Genomic DNA, 23895 nt, shown 5'->3' with positions numbered 1-23895 from the left:
AGAATCATACAAATGTTCAATCTAAAAAGGAATCCATTCAAAAATTTAATAAACGAAATAAGGCAAATCAATAAACTCACACCAAACTACCCACCAACTTCTCTTTCAGTTCAAAATGGATCACAAGTGCCTAGAATCTAAAAGCAGTCCATTCATTCATTCTCTAATTCTTGACAGGGAAGAAACTGGCTGAAATTTAATAGGATCGAATAGCTAATAGCTAAATCTCTCTCATGCTGTCTTAAACTTTAGAAGTGTCTTCAGAGCTGACAGGAAAAAGCTCCTCCCAGCCCAGACTCCAGCCAGGTTTAATCCTGACACCTCTTTCAATTCTGACACCTCTTACCAGATGCTCTAATACTCCACACTGGATTTCTGAATGTAGAATCATTTTGCAAAGAGCAGTGTGTTGCAGTTAGACAGAAAGGCTGCTCCCTTACTGCCCCTTACCCACACACACACACACACACACACACACACACACACAACAGCTCAGTAGAAACGGGATTACAAGGACTGAGTGAGGCTGATTAACGGTGCAACGATTTCCTACTCTTTTCATTTTTTTTAAATAAAAATCTGACAGCAGGGAAGAGAGAGCAAGATGGAGGGAAGAAGGAAAGAGAGAAATAACAGGGGAAAAAAAACAACAACAAAAACACAGGACACTGAAGACTTCTGATGACAAACTAGGTACCAAAATCAACAATGTCAGCCTTTTATATGTATTATTTTTTTGTGTGGTGTGTATGTGAGAAAATCTTGGCACAAGCTCAAAGATGAGATGGCTTGCCAATTTCTACAATGCCTCTTTAAAAGCTATATAATGCACTACAGTACACTCAAAGGCTTCTTCACTGTCAGCTTGATCATTCAGTGGTCCCATCTTTGTTAAACTTTTATGCAGGGCAATTTCACAGTAGTCTCAGAGGTGCCATATTTAATATTTCAATGGCCATATATATTTCTACTATAAAATGTTCAATTGCTCTGCAACTTGATAACTTACTACAAACCTACTACAAACATCCCCAATGATTAACCTCAAAGATTTATAGACAGAACACATTTTGGCCCAGAAAACACCCACACATGCACACTCCCTGTCGCACTGTAGCACAAGAGCAGAAAGCAAAAACCTGACGCATTTTAAAGGGCTCATTCTTCACTGTCCATATTCCATATAAGCATCTGCATAAGCAAAGACACAGGTATATATAATAAAATAAAGTTTGGACCTCAGAAACTAATTCAGTGCAAGACCAATGCACTTCGGATGAGGAATATCATCAGATTTTCTAGCAAGAGAGCTTTACTCATTAAAGCAGCATCATGTCATCAGAAATAAAGGGGAAAATAAATAAATAGTAGTTGAAAGCCCTGGCACATTTGCATACTAATAGTGTGAGCAGCTGTGGAGAGTTCATGGGCGTGAAATGAAAGTTATGCCTTAATTACAGTAATCCAAGAAAGTACTTCCCGGCATCCAAACACCAAGAAATGTTTAATTCATTGTGGCCATTTATTTCCATTTTCACTTGAGGTATTTTATAATATAGCTTATTTGATGTCATTCAAGTTTATTGAGGTTCATTTGAATTATTTCAGAATATTTGGATTTATTTATGTTTCTTATCATTTGTTTAGGTGTGAATGCCAAACATTTATGATTAGCAAGCTGTGGAATTTTTTTTCCCCCCCAAGGTGAATGATAAACGACTCATATAGCATTCAGTTTATTCTTTCACTGGCATTAGGTCTAGTGTGTGGTTGGTTTTGGATTACTGTAATTTTAGTCTTTGGACTTTTCTATGCTTTTGTTATACTAAAGAGTATATTATAGGTTGTCATGGTGAAGTTAAAAAAAATTGGACAAGTAGTTGAACAGGGAACATGTACTAGGAGAGACTTGATACTCCAAGATGGTATTCACGGGTTCAGCGGGGAACGTCAGAGCTCTGAAAGTCTGTCACCAAAGACTGCTGCCTGGGAAGACTACACGTCTATACCCGGAGAATCCCAACACAGAACACAGACGGGCATGCGTACACATTTACACATGTACACACATGCGTGCACATGCACGCAGACACAACGCATATTTAAGAAAACAGAAGTGAACTTGACTTTACAGAAATGCCAGTGAAACTGACAGATACACACAGATATCAAAGAGCTGTTCAATTTCAAGTTCAAGTTTGGTTTATTCGTCACATACATAGTCATACACAGTATAACTCGCAGTGAAATGGTGGAGAGTAGACCTAGATCTGGTAGACTAGGGAGAATCTGCACAGGCCTACCGCATTCTTGTTATAGGCTGCTAGGTTCATGTAAAGCTATAGTGTACAGATGAGATCAAATCAGGTGGGTGGTACTAGAGGTCAGTATTCCAGCGTGCTACTGATCTGGCTGACAGCAGGAACAAAAGGAGGAGGTATGCCATCCTTAGTGTGATACTCCTGCACTATAGTGAGGGCTAAAGAACAAGGGAATCTCTCTCTCTCTGTCTCTGGGGGGTGGGGGTTAGCTGCTTTAGTCTACACATTTTGAAAGTACTATCTGAGCTGGGGAAACATTTTATATTTGCATATTTAGCTGTTCTCTATTCTGAGCTTACTTCGACATTCCCATTATTCATAACAAGGGCGTTATCAGGCAGGTGACTTTATCAAGGAGCTGCCTGCTTGCCACTATGAGCTCAGTCATATTATTCTGGACTGGGGAGAGTCAGTGGGAGAGGCAAGTACATCTCCCTTGTGACAGAGCAGCTCTGGATAAGCCATATGCTCAGTGCTGTCACAAGGATAGGCAGAGGAAACCATTAAGCCTGTGAATACGCAACCAGCATATAGCATTGCATATTAGCAGATGGTCAGGCACACACGTTTACACCCACACACACAAACAGATAGGAGGACACAGTAGCAGAGGAAAAGCATGGTCTAGAATCACGACATTGTATAGAGTGGAGAAAGTTCCATAACTATCATTTATGTTTATCATGAGATCCATGATTAAGTGCTTCTTCTTTTTTTCTTTTTTTTTTCAGGAAACAATAATGTGTCCCAAGGCTCATGCCACCAAGCGTCGGTGAGCTGAACGGCGTAATTGCAGCTAACGGATGAGACGAGCCTATTAACGCCGAGCACTCCAATTATGCGCAGACACCTGCTGGTGCGGCTTCTCGTCTCAGCCCTGCATACTGGCTCACTTTTAAGACCACCAACAGGCCGTCAAGCTAAAGACCCCTCCTCCAGCCTCTCCTCCACTCTGCACACATCACATACTGGGCCCTAATTTTAGGTCCACAGCTAAATGCACTACCTTAAAGCCCGAGACTCCGGCGTTTGAAAATACTCATAAAAGGCAATCAGTAGTGAGCTCCGACCATAGCCGCTGAATAGGAACGGTGAGCGCTGTATATTAGCTATACCAGCAACAGCGCGCACACTATCAAATGTCGTGGTTCAGTTATATTTTCTATTCCAAATTATAGCCATTTCCCTTCGGAAGGGAGAAGGGAAATTGATAGGCCGCAGACACCACACGATGTAGGTCCTGAAGCAGCCTGCAGACAATCAAATATTACCTCAATCAGTCGGCACAGCACTACAGTGGTAAGCATCCATGTCACCGAGCTACAACCGTCTGTGCGCAATCACACATGGAGCGAGCCACATTAAGGCAGAGGCTGCCTCCAAAGGCTCCAAAGTGGCTGTGTTGAACGGTGGAACTGGGATGATGAAAAAGGGAGAAAAGGGGAGAAATCGATTCTTCTCTCCTGATGACACAGGAACGAAGAGAGTACAAACTGCATAATTGATTTAGGAAATCGTTTCTGCTGGATTCAAGCATTTAGTTCTGCTTGCATACAAACATATGCATGCAAAAGCTTGCAAGCACAACATACATATACATGCTCCATTCCAGTAGGTAATTATAATAAGAATCACAAAGGGGTGTCATAGGATGTGTGCTATAAATAAGGCAGGCAGCATAGCAAACAGAGCAAGGGCACTAGGAAAGCATCTGTAATGGCAAAGAAAAGCTGAACTACTGAAATAAAGCTTTCTGCTGAATCCCCACATTAAGTTTCAGCATCCCTCAACTCATTTACCAGAATATATTATACAGTCTGATCGGTTTATTTGAAATGTCTGTCATAGGTACAGCTGTGTTTAGTGTCTTAATGGAGGATTGCTGGTGGCTGAATATTTTTTGGTGGCACACCAGTCTCAACCCCGTAATGATGTATGTGTGAAAACTCCAACAACACTGCAGTGCCTGACACACCTGCACCAGCACAACATCCACAACCTTGCTGCTAGCATGGCAGTGCCACTTTTCTGGTGCAAATGCATGGCACTCCAGATAACATGGGTAGGGGTGAAGGAGGGGTAGAGGGTGGCAGACAAACTGCATGGCATCCAGTGGGCTACACGCTATAACTGCCCACCTATAAAAGTGGACCTGTAAGGTAGGTGTATACATAATAAACTGGCCAGTGAGTGCAAATATGTGGTGAGTCTACAGGGCCAAGTATCTTGCACAACTGTGCACTGCACACATCTGTGATTGACTTTAAAAAATGAAATAGAAAAATTTAGTTAAGGTAAATAAGGTGTTCGCTGGTAGAGAGCCAGCAGGAGAGGGAGAGAAAAGAACCACTAATATAATTACAACAACTGCAATACACTGTCATTGTTCTTGATTAAGTTATTTAACAGTATATCAAAATCTCTCCAACAGCAGCTTGGGTTACCCATTTGGTAGACCACAATAAGAGTGAGAGATGATGATGAGTGAGTATCTGACAAGGTTTGAGAATGAGTGTGTTTAAGGTTAGAATTCAGTGATGTTCCTGAGTGTACACGATGGTCACACGCACGCACACACACCACGGAGCTCATTAATAATGCAGATCCCCTCATTTGCTTAGCCTGATAGGTGGGAGTGTAGAAGTGAGGGAAATGGTGAAACCAAGAAAGAAAGGCAATTTGGTTCCTTTCTCATATCATAAGAAAAGAGCTTCTTTATAGCTTTGTTGACTTGATGACTTAAAAGGACCAAATGAACACAAAGCTTCTAAAACCTCTGATACTGGTCGAAATTTAAGTCAAACGTACATAGAAAATGGGAATAGATGCATAGACTCGTCTACTTAAGCCTCTGAGAATGAACCAATGAAGTGTGCAAAGAGTGAAATTTTGATTAAAAGAGAATAAAGAGAAAATGAGAGCAGAGGAAGATAAGGAGAGGGTAGCAAGGGGAGCTGACAGTCATAATGAGTTTGAGACAATAAGAAAAAACCATTTGGATTCAAACATGGTTGGCAAAGTGAATTAGGGAAAAGCTATGCTGCAGACCATAGATACAATCAAAAGTCATAAAAGAACTGTCTTCAGCCAATTCTCCTTAATCCATAGTCCAGTCTACACTGGGTCTTAGCTATACAATTAGCCAGTTGCCAGTTGTAACTGTCCATATAACTGAGCCAAATCAGAATAGCATAAAAAAAGCTTCAAACAGGGCTAAACAAGCATCATCTGCTCCTGCTTCCTCGGCTGTAGTTCAGTCACCCATCAGCCTCCACGCTCAGGGTGATGGAGGCACAGTAGCTGAGAACAACAGGCGCTTCCGCTACAGTCTTAGCCCTGTTGCTATGCAAATGTCATGCCTAGCCTTTACTTCTCTCTGAGTTGCGGGAAGACAGGAGCGGGATAACAGGGTAAGTGATAAAGGTCCTGCATCTCACACACCACCTCTGCACTTGTGTTTGAGCGCGTGTACACACGCTGCGGGTTAACGCGGATATGTAGTCTCGTCGCGAGATGACGTCTGAGTGAAGCCCAGCTTGGCAGAACGTGTGTGGTGGTGGCACCGTGTTTTGATGGTGCCACACCTCCTCACACAAGTGCACAGGAGAGGTGGCAGGAGATGCACGCAGCTGACAAACGGTAGAGCAGCAGGATTAAAACCACACTCCTCAGGAGGCAGAAATAAAAGGAGAAGGAGGGGACAGGCTCATGCATGAGCGAGCACGCACAAATGCACACACGCAACACAAACAGCTGTGTGTCCTGCTCATGTGACTAGTAAATCTAGTTATCTGATGAGATAAACAGTGACACACACACCAAGATCAAGACAGACAGTGCAAAGACATCCAATATAACCATGAACACGTGTGTGTGCGCGCGCGCGTCAAGTGAGAGAGAGAGAGAGAGTGAGAAAGTGAGAAAAACGTAGAGCTGTACCTCTTGGATCGTCGGAGCATGCTCCTCTCAGGCAGAGAAAAATTGGAGAGCACAGTCCAGAAGGAGTCAGACATGATCCAGATTCTTGACTAACATGGCTGTCATGCAGAGACCAAACGCACTGCCTGCCATGGAACCAGCAGTCGAGAGAATGAAGGACAGCCGCACTAAATGAACGTGCGAGTGTGTGTGTCGCCAGCTTCCAGAACGCTGTCGCTTCCCCGTACAACCTGTGACACCTCTAGAGGTAGTCTGAGCAGCAGCCGTCTTCTTCCCCGCACTCCCCTCCCGCCCACACCCACGACTAATTCTCCCTCCCCTCCGGTCCTCTCTCCCCCTCCCCATCACACTCTTTACTTCTCTATCTCCATCAATCTAAAAGAACCAGGTTGTTCTCAATTCATAATACTGTGCACAGAAACACAAGGCAGTATGATAAACTCAAATCCACTGTAACTGTGCTTAGTACCAATACAGGCATGCAATATGAAAATGAGCACACTTGCTCTAAATTTCCACTTAATATTAAACTCAAAAGCACTGAAACAAACTTGCATTCCCTGAACATTAGTGTTATTTGATGTCCTTGCCCCAGATAGGCAAGATTAGAGAAAGAGAGAAAAAAAAAATACTCAATACAAAGCCCCCAGAGAAACTGTCAGAAAGACTAGATTAATGCTTGCCTCAGTGAACACACACACACTTACTCTCTCTCTCTCTCTTTCTCCCTCACAAAATGATTTAGTTATTCTGGAAGTGGTGAGAAATCATCTGGTATAATGTCAATTCCTTATCATAATCTGCCAGGTACCATACTGGCCAGACTTGGATAAGGGAATAACACAGAGAGATTTAGATAGGGCATATTGGAGGAACAGATGCACTGTGGTACAAAGCTAAAGGAGGTTTCCGCTAGACCTAGATGGAATGCTACATTGTGTATTCTGTGTATTGTGTGTGTGTGTGTGTGTGTGAATCCATGAATCGTGTGTGTGGGTAAGTGGCTAAGCATTCGATGTCACCTCGAGGTGATCCAAAGCAGGGATTCTATACACATGAAACAGCAGCAAGTAGAACTGCACACATGCACACACACTCCTACCTTTAAACATGAAACAGATATTGAGGAAAGGTAGAGCAAATGAAAGAAAATAATAAATAGATGACCATTTCAAAATCTCATTGTAGAACTAAAAATAACAGCCTTTTAAATGTTTCAAATTTGGCAAAAGATACACTTGCTACCAAATACTTGGTTATTTATGTAAAAAGAACTATAAACTACAACACAAGCTACCAACAGTAGGACAGCTTAACGCGGAAGAGAAGGTTTTCAGTTATCGAGTTCACGGTTAAATTAGTCATGCATAATTCATTTACGACTAGAGTGCTGACCAGGTTGAACAGGCCAGCGGCAGCAGACACACACTGTGCACAGTGACAGCCTTTACAGAAGCACTGAGCATTATTCTTTAGTCATACAGGTAACTCAGAATAATAACTGTAAACAGGAAGGAGACTGTTACCTGCACAGAAAGAGAAATCAGTGAACACAAATGCCTGAATATTGTTAGGAGACAAAATAATTTCAAGGTTACTTTCCATCTCCTAATAAATAAACATTTATATATTTAAAAAAATCAACAGGCTTGAAGTCACAACACAGAAGAGGGCATGGTAGAGTCTCCTTAAAAGAGATACTGTGCAAGATGAAAAGCTTCTGAATTGATAACGATACAATGAATATAATTTAGAGACAAATATGGCTGTGTACATCAGCTGTTGGACAATCTCATACAAGGTCTGAATGGGCTGGACTGAATGTGAGTGTAGTACTCAATACTACAGTTGCAGCAAAAGGGGGGGGGTATACTGGGATATGATAAATACAGGAATGCTCGCCAGATTACTTGAATGGCTCTATCTGAGGAAAAAATAGAATGAATCATTCTTGGATCAATGTGGTGATGTTATAAGGGAGTGCATCCTCAAAGCTGTAAAACAACTTTTACTCTGACCTCTTTTTCTTGAACTTTAATAATATACAATTGCTTCCAACACACCAAACACAAAAGCAGGTGAGTGCCATGACTCTTCTGAAGTGATGTTGGAGAAGGAAATTAGGTAGTTTAATACACTGGCTGACTCACCATGACAGCACTGTAGTCATATAATACTCTTGTATAAGTCCAGACTATGATCCAGTCAATGATCCAAAATGTCATAACATTAATAATGCATGTTGCTTGCCCTAAAATAAGGGGCTCATCTGTGAATGAAGAAGAGTGCTCTCTAGAAGGCATTACAGGAGGTTACATCTCTGTACACGAGACTAAAACGCAGTGTTAAACTAAAGAAGCTTCATTAATCACCCTTAAATTGGAGTAAATTATATCAGACAGACTTCTCTTATAGTCATGGAAAATGAGAACCATGTGAGTTTTCCTTGTGTACCAAAAGTGTTTTTGCAGAACACATTTGATTTAATTTGCTTTACTTGACATTTTGCCTCCTGGGTTGTGACTGCAACGCATGCACACTTGGCAAAGATGCTGAAGTGATGGTTAATGTAGCCAGACTCAAAACATACCTGGGCTATACTCAACAAAAGCTTTAAAAACGCTGAGTTGACAGATTTACAGAAAAAGGTCAAATTAGGTACAAGTGACAAATCACAAACAAAACAAGATTCTCGTTTTATTTTCTGATATGAGCCCACAGTTGCCACAAACCAAAACATGTGTTGGTAAACATAGCAATGGTGACTCGTGCCAGGGAAGGTGAGAGCAGAGGCAAGGATAAAATTGCATTAGTACTGGTGCACTCTCCACCACAAAGCTCCTTACCTCCAGAGAAATGGGTTGGCGTTAGCTCCTGCCCCCTGGGGCAGGCCCAGAGCCAGGGCAGAGGCAGGCCCAGGGGCAGGCATGGACTCCTCCAGCCCCCCGTAGGATGATGGTAGCAGAGAGGAAGGGGAGGAGGTGGGGGTGAGGAGGCGCTGGAGGAGGCTGCTGTTTCCATGACAACGGAACTGCGCAGCCGGACGGATTCTGGTGAGCGAGTGGGGCAATGCGAAGAAGAGGTACGGTAAGGGAGACACTCGCTGATTGTTTTTGTGCATATGTTTGTGCGTGTGCATCTCTCAATTTACTACGTAAAGGCATCCATTTGCAGAGTGCCTAAAGGCATAATGACCCATGCTAATGAGCTCAGTGGTTCATAAACATGATCACGCTGTAAGCTCCAAGGTCAGCTTGCAAATGTCAAGAGCACCTTGCTTTCCTTCATAAAGCCTAGGATGTGAAATAAAATCTGCTAAGTGTGAGAGCTGTCAGGTGTTTCTCCAAACACACGCTGATGAGAAGCAGCAATGTAGCCCTGAGCTCACTCCATACTCTATATAGGGATGAGGCCCCTGGATGCCATGTCATATTCATAACACATGCCTGTATTAAATGCTGAATGGTTCAGCCAATCACCAACCTCTGTTATGACTGGGAAAAAAACATTAACTTACATGCCTGCACATTCCCATAGTAACCTGAGTAAAAAGCAGTGCAAATCTGGAGCTGCTAATGTAAAAGTAAAAACAAGCTGGTACCCTAGTGAAAGGTTTGGGACACAACGGGGGAAACAGGAAAAAAAAGAGAATAAAACTGGATAACTGTGAATGTGTGTGCAAGTGAGCTTCTGAGTGAAAGAGAGGCAGACAGAGACACAGTTAGTGTGAGAGAGAACGCTGCAAACATCTATATAGTTGAATATAGATCTATATGAGATTTGAGCCTAATGGATTGTAAGGTCACGGCATCATTCTGTCAGAGGTATCCAGATAGCTGGGCTCTCAAACATTCCTTTTCAAACTTTGGTCTACAACCTTTTCTTCATACCTTACAGAACAACAGATTCATAAAGAAACACTACACTAGCTCAGTGGCTTATGTTGCACTTTCCTGGAGATTTAATATAATTCAAATCTGATTACAAATTCAATTAAAAATTAATGCTTGTCTAATAAAATAAGGAAATGAACTAAAATTACTATGGAACTCATTCACTCAAACACTACAGCTCAAATCATACAGATTGAGCCAGACAAACAGCCCATTTCAATGTGACTGGATTCTCCTACTATTAGTGTATTGATTCTAGAGTAAATGTGGAAGAAAAAGAGATAGTTTGAGTGGTTATGGTTAAACACCCATCACTCATTCCTCAGCAGCTTTTCAGGCTGGTGCCTTTCTGCTTGGAGCCAATCAGCATTGCTGTCCATCTGAGCAGCCAGACAGCATATGGCTGGGTTGCACAGTCCACACAAGCAGCACAGCTGGCCTGGTTAGAGTGTACCGGTCTGGGGAAGTGGCCTGTGGACTCTACAGTCTGGAACTTCAGGATGAGCAGACAAGGAACAATGAAGATGATCAGGTCCTGACCTCTTTCAGCACTGGCTCTCTCTCCCTCACACAGACAGCTTAGAGGGGATTTCCTTTACCACGTTTTTTTTTCTGGGCCCTTCAGACTAGTGCTTGTTTGGTAACTGCAAGCACAGCAGCAATCTGTGGCTGTCAATACGCAGCACTGTCGATTAAAGTCCTAAGTGTGACATCTCAGGCATGCAACATGCATTAGGTGCACTCTGTTTAAATCCACTGACCACTCTCTATTTGTGCAGTTCTACTGCAGCGGTCACGTTTATGAATAAGAGCTCAAATTTATTATGAAGGCTATAATGAAAATCCACAAGTTTGAAGTTACATTTTCTGTGAATATCCATGTACATATATGTACACACACACACATACAAACACACAATCTAATGTCTCTACATATTGCTGAGATACTGAAGCTCTTACTGTATGTGCAGGTTGGGGGCTCCTGCTCTGTCTCTCATTTTCTTCATGCCAGTGGTGGTGCGAGGGGCCGGTGAGTGTTAGAACGCTGATTCCACACCAGCAAAACTGACTCAGGTCACTGTTGCTTTAGGGCCATGTCCAGTAGAGTGAGGGTAACCTTACCAGTCCATGTGACGACAGAGAAACACCAGCACTGGCGCTACCACTTGTGGCGACGACCTTCACAATTTAGCACACTTTAAAAAGTTGCTCACCATGCCACACACAAAAAATAAAAACGTACTCCCACAGCGCGCTTCAGTACTAATCCATGTGTCCAGGGAGAAAACTTCAGTCAGAGGTGATAGCCATAGCTATTTGACAAGAGACAATATCAGAACAATGTACCCTGCATCCATGGGATCTTCCTGGCTCATAACTACCGCATCCATTTCTCACCATCAAAACATAACAGCAGTTTAGCCCTCCGCCCCCCAAAAAAAGAAGTTGTAGTTCAAGTTTATGAATAATCCAGATAGTGAGGCAAAAGAGAAAAAAGAAAGAATACTGAAGGAGAGCACGACCCTAATGCCATCAATGTCTTCCGCTCCCTCTGTCTCTTGCTCCATCTGACACCCATGCTACCACTAGGAAGAGGGCATTCTCGTGATATCACAAGGCCCCTGGGGTGGGGGTGGTGGTTTGGATAGAGGTGCAGCTGTCGCCCACTGCTCATAGTATCCATCTCTGTCCACTCGCTTCTTAGAACCGAAAGGACCTCAATGGCCCCTCTCCTGTTTCCAGCCTAAGCTGTGGGCTGTGTGCCAAGAGTAAGACAATAGGCAGGATCAACGAGAAGCTACAACATAACCACTGTAGCATTCAGTGGTAACACAGCCCGACTACAGCAGTGACGCACACTGCTACAGGACAGCATAATGCCATCATCCTGACACATGATCTATTGCTCTGTATGGGAGACAAATAAATGTGTATGTATATATACGTGTGTGTGCATTGCTCACTGGCACTGACGAGGAATACAAGGTTTGATTTGATTAGCATAATTTCTCTGGAATTAGGAGCCTTTGAGAGTGTTCAGTCCAGGCTTGTAGCACTGTGGGTTTTGTGGAGTAATGCTCTTCACTAACTACAGTAGTCCATGCCATTCAGAGAACAAAGAAAGACAACGCATTATTATAAAAGTACCATAAATATAAGAATACTTTGCATACGTACACATCACCTATATACACCCATTACACAGCAATGTAGAAATGTCCACCAGGACACCGTGAGGCACGCGTGTGTGATGGTGCTGCTGTCCTCATAAGGGTACAGCATGCATCCAGTGGCAGCAGCAGGTTAAAAATAGGACAGCGGAGAGTGTTTTAACAGGTCCATGATGGCAGAGATACTCAGCTGTTGGAGCATACATCCTGCTCACCTTTGACCCCCCTGACCCCTACAGCTAGTCCTTCACATGTTAGAAAATACATTCTAACTGCATAATAAACATGCATTATAACAATTTTTCCAGTGGTACACTTTTCTAGCTCTTACAGATATTTTTACTATATTGTATGCTATACTAAAATGTATAATAATGTATCATGTAATGCATTAATGTATTATAATGCATTATGTAAAGTATTAATATAATTAATTATACTATAATGTATTATGCAATGTATTCATTTAATGAATTGTACTATAATGTATTTTAGTAATGAAATGTAATGTATAGTATCGTAATGTATTATATTATACTATAATGTACGATAAACCTAGAATTAGCAAAATACATGGTGCCCAAATATCGCCTTAATATCCCCCCCCAATAGGCATCTGACCATGAATTATCCACAAACATCCAGTAATGAGTGAAGTGGCATTCTAATTCTACACAGTGACAGTTCTTTTAAATAATCGGATTAACCACTCAGATAATCACATTGTTTTTTGCAATTTCACAGAACAGAGTACTAGGTAAAATGAGTGCCAAAACAGTACATCTGGCTTCTCTGATACTGCAGTTCATTGAAGAGTAAACTCTCATCTTTGGCCTCAAGTTAGACAGCATTTCTCTGCACTGGAAGGGAACTGGAATGGAAAGTCTTTCCTTCTTTATTGATTCTGGCTTTGGTCTGTTCATATATGAAACTTTATGAAAATCATTTTGAATTTATATTTAATTCATAAATGTAACTGAGTAACAAATTAGCATAAGCCTCATCAGAAGCAATGCAATAAGTAGTCACAAGACCAAGTATGCACATGCCTAATGGCCACACACACGCACACCTAATAGCCTGGATTAAACAATACAGTTTTTGTGGGAATTCTTTATAAAATAATATGAAAAAGGTTAAGGTGCGCATGAGTGTACACACACCCACATCTAGCAAATACCCTGAATCCATCCTCAGTGAATAGATAATGGACACTCAATTAAATGACCAAAATTCTATACAATTTCCACCTTGTGGAAATGTGGAATTTCCATCCTTGACATTAGTGAGCTTCCGTCACATCCAGACCATAGAAGGTTCTAGCCACCTAGATCCAATTCATCATAAGATGTTCGACATTTGACAAATGTTGCAACTATGAAAGCTTACAAAACAATCCCCAATAAAAGTATATGGTTATTTTAAAATGTCTATTTCTGTAAGTCTGCATTGCCACAGAATTTCAAGGTAAAACACTTGGCTCTCTTCATAACATTTCCAATGATGTATTTTAACAGTGTTACAACGTGACAATGTCTGGATCTGACCCGTGGTGGTGGATGATTACGTGCTGCTTTCGACAGTGCTTTTGCACATTGGAAGCATTCGGTAATACATCGCTTTCCGCTGGTGCTGCCTCTCCCACAATTTTTTTTCCTCTCTCAATGAAGCAATATTCCTAGCTACACAGCAACCTGAAATTCATTACCAATATTCAACTATCCACATCAATAACTGCTAATTGTTGCAGCCTTAGTTCATGTCACTGTTGCTCAGTTCAGAGTGGGCATTTTAAATAAAAGAAATTTAGGAAACACAGTGATGGCTGTTATGAAACTGGGTACTTACAAGCTGCCTCTTCGGGGAAGACTTAGCTCCTTCTGCAAAAGAAAATATGAGGACAATGGAATCAGACATGACTTGGCAAAACCACAAAATACTAATCATGTCCACACTACCAAAGATATTCTTTAATAAACTAATAGTGAGGCTTTATAAGTGACATTTGAATCACTAAACTGAAACTGAATTCCATTAGCCACTAGGGGGCCCTGTTAATGAAGTTGGATTATGAATGTGGTTTTTATGTTACATGTAGGTCAGAACTGAAGGACTTCACAACAATAAATGTAAGGACTCCAAAATTATTGCTTAAACTGTTAGTTCTATTTTGAAAAGGTGGCAAAAGCTATATGTGGCATAGTGAGTGAATTTGACTGCTTCACAGAAACACACAGATCCTAGGTAGCTAGAGCTACAAGGTAGCCACTAGGTGGCAGAGCACTATCTCCTAACTACAGATAAACAAGAGCTACACATTCTGGAAATACTGGAGTATTTTTATTTTTTAAATGTCTTAAAAACTATAAAAGTTGAAACCATAAAAGGTGAAAATAAAAACATGAAACCAAATGAAAAGCTGATATTGTGATGTGAAGCGATGTGCGCTTTAAAAAACAACACAGAAAGGCAGCCACAAACTTACCTCAAAACACATGGTCACACCAGTGTATACATGAACACTTGCATACGCACATGCACAAACACACACAGACAATCTCTTGTAAGGCTGAAACTGTTGGCAAAATTATATGAGGTCTAGTAGACTGATGGTCAGGGAGGACAAAATCTGTCTCTCTGTAGGGAGCGGTTTCATTGCACTGTAAATATTTATGGAAGGATAAACACAGCAATACTGTACATACACAAGCACACTTACCAATATAATCACAATATAAAACACCCATCCTAATACATACACATACACAATTACCCTTTAGCAAAAGATCCTGCGCACGTAGACGTCTAATTTTGATTTCAACAACTTTTGCTATGCCAGGAGAGTCAGAGGGGTCATCTTGCCTACATCAACATGCTTTTCCTTTTTTTTTGGCAGAGACATAGAGAATCAAAATGTCTTGCATAATGTACTACCTAGTGTTGAAACAAACAGCCAATAAAACCATATGGCATTATCACAAAGAGGAGTCATTAGTTTCAGTTAGAGGATGTGTTCATAAGGGCCATCATCCATTAGCTGCGTGGGTGGGTGAGTAAAGGTCACACATGTAGTGGCATTCCTGATTAGAAGCGGGTAACTAAAACACACTGTACAGGAGAGTGCTATCTTGGTTTCTTTTTCAGCATTTAAATACATTGGCATTTTAGAGGAGGTAGGTGTTGGTCTGAAATGCAATATCCTTTTCAAACCTGAGTCGCATCTCATAACTTAAAACATTAAAACAATTACCCCTTTGAAGATAACAGCCACGTAAAATGTAAAAGCTATACTGCTGTTAAGAATTATGAGTAAAATAGCATTCTTTACTGTGTAGAAACGGAAAAATAAACCTAACTAAACCTAATTTAGAATGACACAAAAAGTGTGTGATCTGTCTTCGCCTGGCCAGGGGGTGGGGGGGGGACTGTATGCCAGAATGAAATAAGTAATAATAGTAATTATTATTTTAATCAATAAACATTTAAGCAGTTGTATAGCTGGCATTATATACTTTTGCTTTATGCCTCTCTATTCATCTACAGGCCAAAGTGCTTCAGCATAGAAAACAAATCATTGACCAAATACTTATGGAAGGAAACGCTGACAGGCAGGCTGGAAGAGAGAGCACATGGGAGTTTGGGTGACAGTGACAGACAGGACTCGTCTCACTGCAAAGCATACGCAGGCAGACGACTGAGCCAGGCACCCTGGGCCATCTGCAGAACACCAACACAGCATCTTTTCAAAGTGCACACTTAGCAAAATGCCAACACACGTTTTAATTAGTGGCTCAGCCAATGGTGGCCTGATATGGCAGCTGGCTGAATTTATGGGAGCTTTTGTCCTTCATTTCTAAATTAAGGCGATAGCGTTTCCCTAGCACCATCTAATCACACAGACCCCTTCTTCCTCCCTCTGTACAACAGCCTGCAGATCTATAGAAGAACAAGGCCTATATCACAGATGGGAAGAATCATGTGGGGGGGGGGGGGGGGGAGATCATGGAGAAGGTGACTGCTGAAAATAATGCATGAAAACAACAATAACTTGCACATTATTGTAAGTTTAGAATATTAGATTACTCAAAATGCAGCTTCCAAAACACAGCAGCTCTACCAGACTGAAGTCCAGAAGCAGCATGAACTCATGCACTGTGTTATCAGGCAGCATCACCCATCCACACACGCCCGTGCACTTGTCAAACCACCACAGTGTCTGCTGTTTTGTAAGCCATCAACTGGCTAATGCTCTGAGCACTTTAGGCTCTTTAAGAGCTCACCAATTGCCATGAAGGGGAGTCTCACTAGTGGTGCTGTAGCTCAACAGTGGCGAGCAGAATGTTTGGGTTTCTGCTCAGTTCCGGTACGCAATTAACACAGTATTCTTTTAGCAATATATTTCACAATCTACCAAAAAATAAAGATAGTAATACTTTCCCAGAAGGATGGGTGATAGAGAAAGTGATGGCTGGAAACACTGTATGAAATCAACAATATCTTACACATTATTGTGAGGCTATATATCAGACAGGCTAATTATCTGAGGCTACAGAGGGTGAAGCCTGAAGAACTGGACAACAGCTGTCCATGCGTACACGCATACACACATGCATACACATGCCCTCCATGTCAAGGTTGCATCAATGTCATGAGCTAAAAGGCTGGGCAATGAAATTAGCCCGAGTGGCAGTTTGGAGCAGACTTTCCGCCCGAACACAAAAGCAATCTTCCCAATGGAGCCCATCAATATTGCTTAAGTCCATCCAGTATGACAGGGAGCCAGAGTGCAGGGAAATGTAATCAAAGAGATGGACAGAGCAAGCAGCAGCACACAAGTAAAATGGATGCACTGGAGACAGTTATGAAGTCATCTGAAAATGGGGTGATCAGGTGGGCAGACATCGCAAATGGATTGCAATGAGCTACTGTGGAGGACATAAATAGAAAGTTAAACTGCACAATATACACAAGCACACGTTTTCTGTCTCCACTGTTCTTAGACTTGTTTTAGGAGACTATGAAGGTTGTAAAAAGTTTACTTTAAGATTTACCGAAAGGACTGAGATTTAATCACAATTCATCACCATCTAACATGTACAATGCATAATAGCATTTTAACCTATAAATATCCCAACCTCTCTATTAAACGGGCAGCGAAACATCTTTCAATGGCTCAAGGGCAAATTCACTGCCCACAACAGATCTCCATGGATACCTCACGGAACAATTTGATAATAGTTTCACGCTGCCTGAACATTTTCTTTGAAGAGAATATTGCTATAGACCATGTTTCAATTTGCATTGACCAAGACAGCAAACAATAGCAAGAAATTTTAGAGCAGAGGCAAATGACTGAGGTCCATAGAGAAATTTTGGGTGGCTAGGTCTCTTACCCAGCTTATACCAGCTCCTGTGCTTTGTACCATAGTGCATGCAGTTGCCCAGGCTGGTGATTGACAGCCTCTGGGCTTTGCCCTCCTTACCGCTGGGCGAGCAGTAGGGGCCCTGGCCAAGCTGAGAGAGTGACAGCCTGGCAATATAGCGCACAAGGTGGCAGCAGTGCCAAGCCTGGCAGAGGGCAGATCAGTCACCCCACAGTCTGTCTGAGTGAGCTGCTGGCACGGGGCAAGAGACTGCAGATGTAGGGAGTTAATCCCTACGCAAACAGCCAGGGGAAAGGCAGAGAAAGGGAAAGAGGGAAAACCCTAGGAGAGAGCTGCTCGGCTGCTAAGATGCACTATTTGAATTAAACTGCACAAAATATGAACCTGTAAACAGAGCCGACTGCTACCAGAAAACCGGTGAGGGACTGCAGAAACCAGAGCAGTGTGACAGAAATCTGTTAGAGCTAATAGCAGTAAGTGAAGTTACAGCATGTTGCATAAACAAATCTCCTAATTAACTATTGATCTTTTTGGGGGTCGGCAAACTGTTTACACAAGGACCGCTCGTCTATTAGAAAAGGCCGTTCATTTGGGTTGTGCGACAGATGCTTATTGGGAAAGGCAGAGGTCAGAGCAGTGGGGATTAGAGTGTTGATCAGAGACCTGCAAGCTCCATTACAGAGTGCTGTGGTAGATGAAGAAGAAGCATGCGAGCAGCCTGCAGCTCCTGTATGCAGCGACGCTAGTCTTGGCCTATTCCATTAGCACAGGACTAATGAGCCAATTAGAAGGGACTCATGGGATGGCCTGTTTCCTTCCTGAGCAGAAGTTGGGAAGGAGAGAGTTTATTGGGATTCAAGCAAGCTGAATAGGAGCAGTCCACACAAGTTGGCTTGTGACTATCGAGCTGGCTTATAACTTAATTAGATGGCATTGTCTCGCAATTAAATCACATCTTAACAGGCTGGTATATAATTTTCTTATATATACAAATCCGTCGTCTTGATAAAGGTTTTCGGGCCTGGTGGTCAGGCAGGGTGAGATTGCTTGGGTGCTGTGTAACATTCTTAGTTCTTCCTCTATCGAGTTGGTCTTTAACAAGGCTGAGTATTTTTTTTTATAAATTACTACCCTGCCAAATTTGCCTTAATCTAAATTGCTGATTCTAACATGAGAATGTGAGAAGAAGGAGGAAAAAAAAAAACAACAACACGTAATGAAACCATTAGTACATCACCTCCTACATTCTGAAATTAAAAGTGTAAAACCCATCATGGAATCTCGTTTTGGGCAATCGGGCATCAAGACTGGTGGCAAAGTTGTGTTAAAATACCACTAGTAAAATAATGGAGAAGTGAAAGAAGCAAGCAACCTGATTCCCATACTCCATACACTGACGGGCACAATTCCAAATTGGCAACGGCTATTATTAACACCACATCACCCAGAGAGTTTGCTTGGCAGTCTCCAGGAAAGGCACTGGTGCACATTTTTAAACACATCTGCAGCATTTTAAGCATCTTGGTGAAATAAGGAAAATAGAATATGAAAACTTCACAGAGCAGCAAAACACTATGTATGTGGCTATCCTGTGCTGAATATAAGGCCTTAGGATGACGCATTGTATTTTTCATAGTTCAGCAATTCCTTGATAGATTGCAACTAGTACAAATATTCCAAAGTTAAGGCAATAAAAAAATGAATAGGAGAAGATCATCAAGTAGAGGTGGCTTCTCAGTAGACAACACAGGCAATTAGCATTAACCAGATCAGTGGCTACTTAATCATCCCACAGAGCAATGGGGTGTAGCACTAAGCCTGTCTACACTATATGCCAGCTCAGTCAAAAAAAAAAAAAAGCGCACACACACATGCACACAGGTTTCAGCACTGCTTTATGTCTCATGGCATCTGAAGATAGACGCAAGTCACAATATAAAGTAACTGAAAACCTCTAAGCAGCGAATAGATAAAGAGTAATGTTAAAGAAGAGGAAAAGCTCTAGCTTATAGTCTCAGGCTGAAATGGAGTTCTAGTCAAAGCAGGGGGTGGACTGAGCACAGCTGCATATCAGAGTACATTGTGTTCAAATCAAGCTGCCTTATTTATATTGCTGGGAGTCTACAGGATTTAAGAAAGCTAAAATGGGGTACTGGGGCAGCTCTACAACTGTGACTGAAAAAGGGGTGCATGCATCAAAAAAAACAGGACAGGAAAAAAAAACAAAAAAAAAACAACAACAAAACTGTTCATAGCAAAAAGCAGTTCACCCCTTCCAATGGGTGCACCTGCGGGTATTGAAAGAGACTTGCACAAAACCCCACACTCCGGATCTGGAGACGGCTGTTGCAGCTGCCCATCACACTGAGCGGGTGTTAAATCAGCACAATTAGAAGGCATGTTACTTTTGCTTGTCCTTGTGTAGCTGGAACAGAAGATTAACTAATTATCCCGACCACTGCAGCACGCTTATAGAACGGCTTTCATGGAAGAAGCCCTGACACCTCCCACACCCCCCTGCCTTCCAGTGTGTCCTCCTCAGTCAGACAGAAAAGATAATCTGGGTTGATCAGCCTATTCATAGTGCCTTCACCACTGCACTCCATCAGTGGGGGGAAACCACAGGACCCCCCCCCCCCCCCCCAAAAAAAAAAAAACAAAAAAACTCATCACACTAATTCTAATTAGAATTTGCACTTTCAAATTAAATCTACATGCCTCAGTGACATTTTTATGTGCAGATAATGAAGAGAGACGTGCACACAGTGCTAGTTTGAGATTGGCAGGGCTTCGCTTTTTTTTCCCTTTGAACAATTAAATATGATAATGCATGGTTTCCCCGTTGGGTGGGAAGAGCACATAAGATTCTTTAGCTAATGTATTCTGAGTAGCTTTGTTTCCATTACCTTCTCTTGAACTGTTTCGTGTTGGTGCCAACACCATCTCTCTGTGGGAGGTCACTGAACATTACAGCCATGATGATGCCAATATGCTGAAACCATGTACTGTCACCTGCATTCAGAACTCTTAAGAGTGCTGAGGCTAGCTGCCTTAATAGTAAACATTAGCAGCAGAGATTCGCGGAGCATTCATCTGTCTTTTACACCCAGGATGACAGCTGCTGTCGCAAAGACAGCTCTGGCAGGAGTGTTTGTAACATACTGCATTCCCTCATCATAGTGGGCACTCAAAATTTAGGTTATTTTCTAATAGAACCTTTGAGATTGTGTGTGTTAGTCAGGTTATATAGTAACAAAAACCCTTTCAAATGACCTTGACCTTAATAGATGTTTTCTCAGCCTGTTATTTGAATTGTTTAGGAATGGTGTGTCCAGACAGCTTGTGAAATAAGGTAGTAAGGCTGAGAAGGGCCTAATCAGAATGTGAGGTGCCAAACTTCAGAAGACAGCAGATTCTTTGTCTAGTCCTAGCAATCCTCTAATAGAATCTTGAGAATAATATGCAAGACACTAATGAAGGCTGATTAAGCAAACAGCCATTCCTACTGAGTAGAGAGCTGAAAGCAAAAATGCTAATGTCAATAACGTTTCAACTGCCTTTAGCAGATTTCAAGAGAGACCATGCCTGCAGGAGCCATATAAATGAGACCGAAAATGTCTCTTTATTAAGAGAGAGTAATCATTATCCAGTCCTAGTCTTCAATGAAACAGCTGCATAGAGGTAAAGTTTGCAATTTTTTTTGATTGAACAACAGAGATTTGAAATCTACAAAAAACATTTATGATTCGGATATGACTCTAGCTTGTTTTTAAAGTCATTAAATGAATGTGAAAAGTGGATCTGAAGAGAGAGAGAGAGGGAAAAAAAAAACGAGCTATTTAAACATTTACGTATAACTGCAAATACATTTTTTTCAAATGTAGAACCCCTAAGCACCGACACCGTGATGCAGTCATCCCCTTTGTCCCTGCTACAACCTTCCCTTCTTTCTTCTTCTCCGTCCTTCTCCTCGCCTTTCATGCTGAAAGGCTCCGTTTCTTAGTGGCAGGCAGACAGAAACACCTCCTCTTTTCGCTCTCCGACATATGCAGACAGCTTTAATTCTCACCTTCAATATACCCACACAGTCTCTCACAGAAGGCTGTATGTAGTGAAGACTAATGTAGAGGTTATTTCTCTAACTCTCCCTCACTCGTGCATATATGTCCACACTAATGCATATATGTGGGCACATATGTACACAATAATGCATATGTACACAATAATGCTCATTTACAAAAGAAAATTGCCTCACCGTTCGTAAAACATTGCTGAAGTAGTTTTAAAGAAAACAACAATGAATATGAATGGTGTATGTGGTGTAAGAAATACAGGAATCTGCAGAAGGAAAAGGGGGGAGGGTTAAAAAAAAAGAATTCACACAGACTTGTAAAGAGAGAAGGAGAAAGCTATGGGTACAAACCGACAGAAAGCAACACCTCTAACAACAGTGACAGGAGAGAGAGAAGGAAACACAGAACATTAGCACAGAGAGAGAGAAAGAATAAAACACCGAAGAAACTTGGTGTGAAATAATCCCACACATCTACAAAAGACACACTCGTGCATTGGACAGACCCAGGAAACATACGAGGATGAAGGATGGTCCTCATTAAAGAATAGTTGAAGGAGCAAGGAGAAATAGAGGAGTTTAGGTCCCTGGGGAGGAAGTGTGTGTGAGAGAGGGACGAGCACGAGGAGCCCCCTACCGTGCCAACAGACTGACACGCTGTAAACACCACATCATTGTTGCTCGACATTTGATTAATACCTACTGAGACACTAGTCGTCAGACATCGTGGGTAGGGGGTGTAAAAGTGAGAGAGCGAGCAAACAATGAAAAAGAAAGAAACAACATATATGTGTTGAGGTCATGGTGTTGTACAGGTACACCTGGATATTTTCAAAGTTTGGTTAGAATACAACAGAATGAAAGCTTAAGATGATATTTAAATGTATTAAATTAACGTTGTAAAGCAAGATTCTCATGTACTGCTGTTTTTATTCCACTATGTTTAGTATTTGAAGCAGTGCAGAGAGGAAGCTTAGACATTCAGTTCAAATTATATTGGTTTACTGTGAGGTAATTAAACAGAACAGCACACACACACGCACGTACATACAGGTTCACTGAAACAAAAATGGCAATATACATAAAGGGCTGATCACAAAAACACCCTGGAAACAAAATCAAACACCTTGTGAATAAAGTGCAATGCCTTTTGCTGAAGAGCCTAAAATGAGCCCGTTTACCACAGCAAATCCTGGTCAACCACCTGTTCCATCCTGGCGTATGCCTGTCTGTGCCCTCGCCACTGGGAGAATACTACTAGACCATCCACAAGTACACAGTGAATAAGGAATAGCTTCTTCCCCAGAAGACATCAACAACTGAGAAAAAGCAGGCATCTCTTCCTTTTCTGATGTTTAAACCTTAAATGCATACCAACTAAAAACTCAGAGAAATGTAAATACATTATATATTTCTGTGTGTTTATTTTCTTGGGTGGATGGATAGTGGGCTGGGGGTAAATAGGGAGGAGGATGTATATTTGTTATTAATTAGTGTTATTGTGTTTGTGTGGCCTAAATACAGTGTTTTGGGACTGGCTGACCCCTCTGACACCAATAACCCCACCCCCAATAACCTTCCCGCATGCCCATCACCTCCAACGTCCCATCTTCATAAACACGCTAACTACCCCGGAAAACAAGACAACAGGACTAAAGGGGACAATGAGGACAATAATATAAATTTAGACAAACGTTTATCATCTCCAGAAAAATGTTGAGGAATAAAGTGACTGATGCAAACAAGGCCCTTTTCTTGAGATCATTACAAGTGATTTGCTGCATCTCAGTGGGACAGCGACAACTAAAGATTCTGATTCATGTATTGTTACCAAGTAGTTACTGATTTAAAGTTTTTTGACAACACAGACTGCTTCATATACAAACATCAGGGGCAGGTAATGGTGGCCCTGACTAATAGGGCCCTGCTTGGAAAGGGGGGCCCTCCAAAAACCTCAGAAATACATTGATTTTGATTTCTAATTTTAATACTCTGCTATTATAGAGATAAATAAGATGTGTCTTCCATGATGAATTCTGTTTATTTGCATATATTACTTCCTCTCATCCCCACCTCCTTGCCTCAAAAGCAACAGGGGTTTAAAATCATCCTACA

At 41.7% G+C, this 23895-nt stretch overlaps 1 protein-coding gene across 9 annotated transcripts in view; it reads right to left on the bottom strand.

Annotated features, from left to right (window-relative positions):
* mast2 (microtubule associated serine/threonine kinase 2) overlaps window positions 1-23895 on the bottom strand; it is a 102285-nt gene that overhangs the window by 26793 nt on the left and 51597 nt on the right. For 5 of the 9 annotated variants that reach the window (XM_035524152.2, XM_081717936.1, XM_081717937.1 and 2 more), the window contains one exon: window positions 14173-14204. In XM_035524152.2, the coding sequence (XP_035380045.2) occupies window positions 14173-14204 (32 nt within the window). Of the gene's footprint in view, window positions 1-6260; window positions 6463-9106; window positions 9311-11113; window positions 11710-14172; window positions 14205-23895 lie in introns of those variants that run through there. The other 4 variants (XM_035524153.2, XM_081717941.1, XM_081717939.1 and 1 more) reach the window with 3 other exon arrangements.

Source organism: Electrophorus electricus, chromosome 7 (genome assembly GCF_041902795.1).
Source record: "Electrophorus electricus isolate QZ-2024a chromosome 7, ASM4190279v1, whole genome shotgun sequence".
Lineage (NCBI taxonomy): Eukaryota > Metazoa > Chordata > Actinopteri > Gymnotiformes > Gymnotidae > Electrophorus > Electrophorus electricus.
Note: the sequence above shows the minus strand (reverse complement) of the source record. Positions and strands in the feature narration are given on the sequence as shown.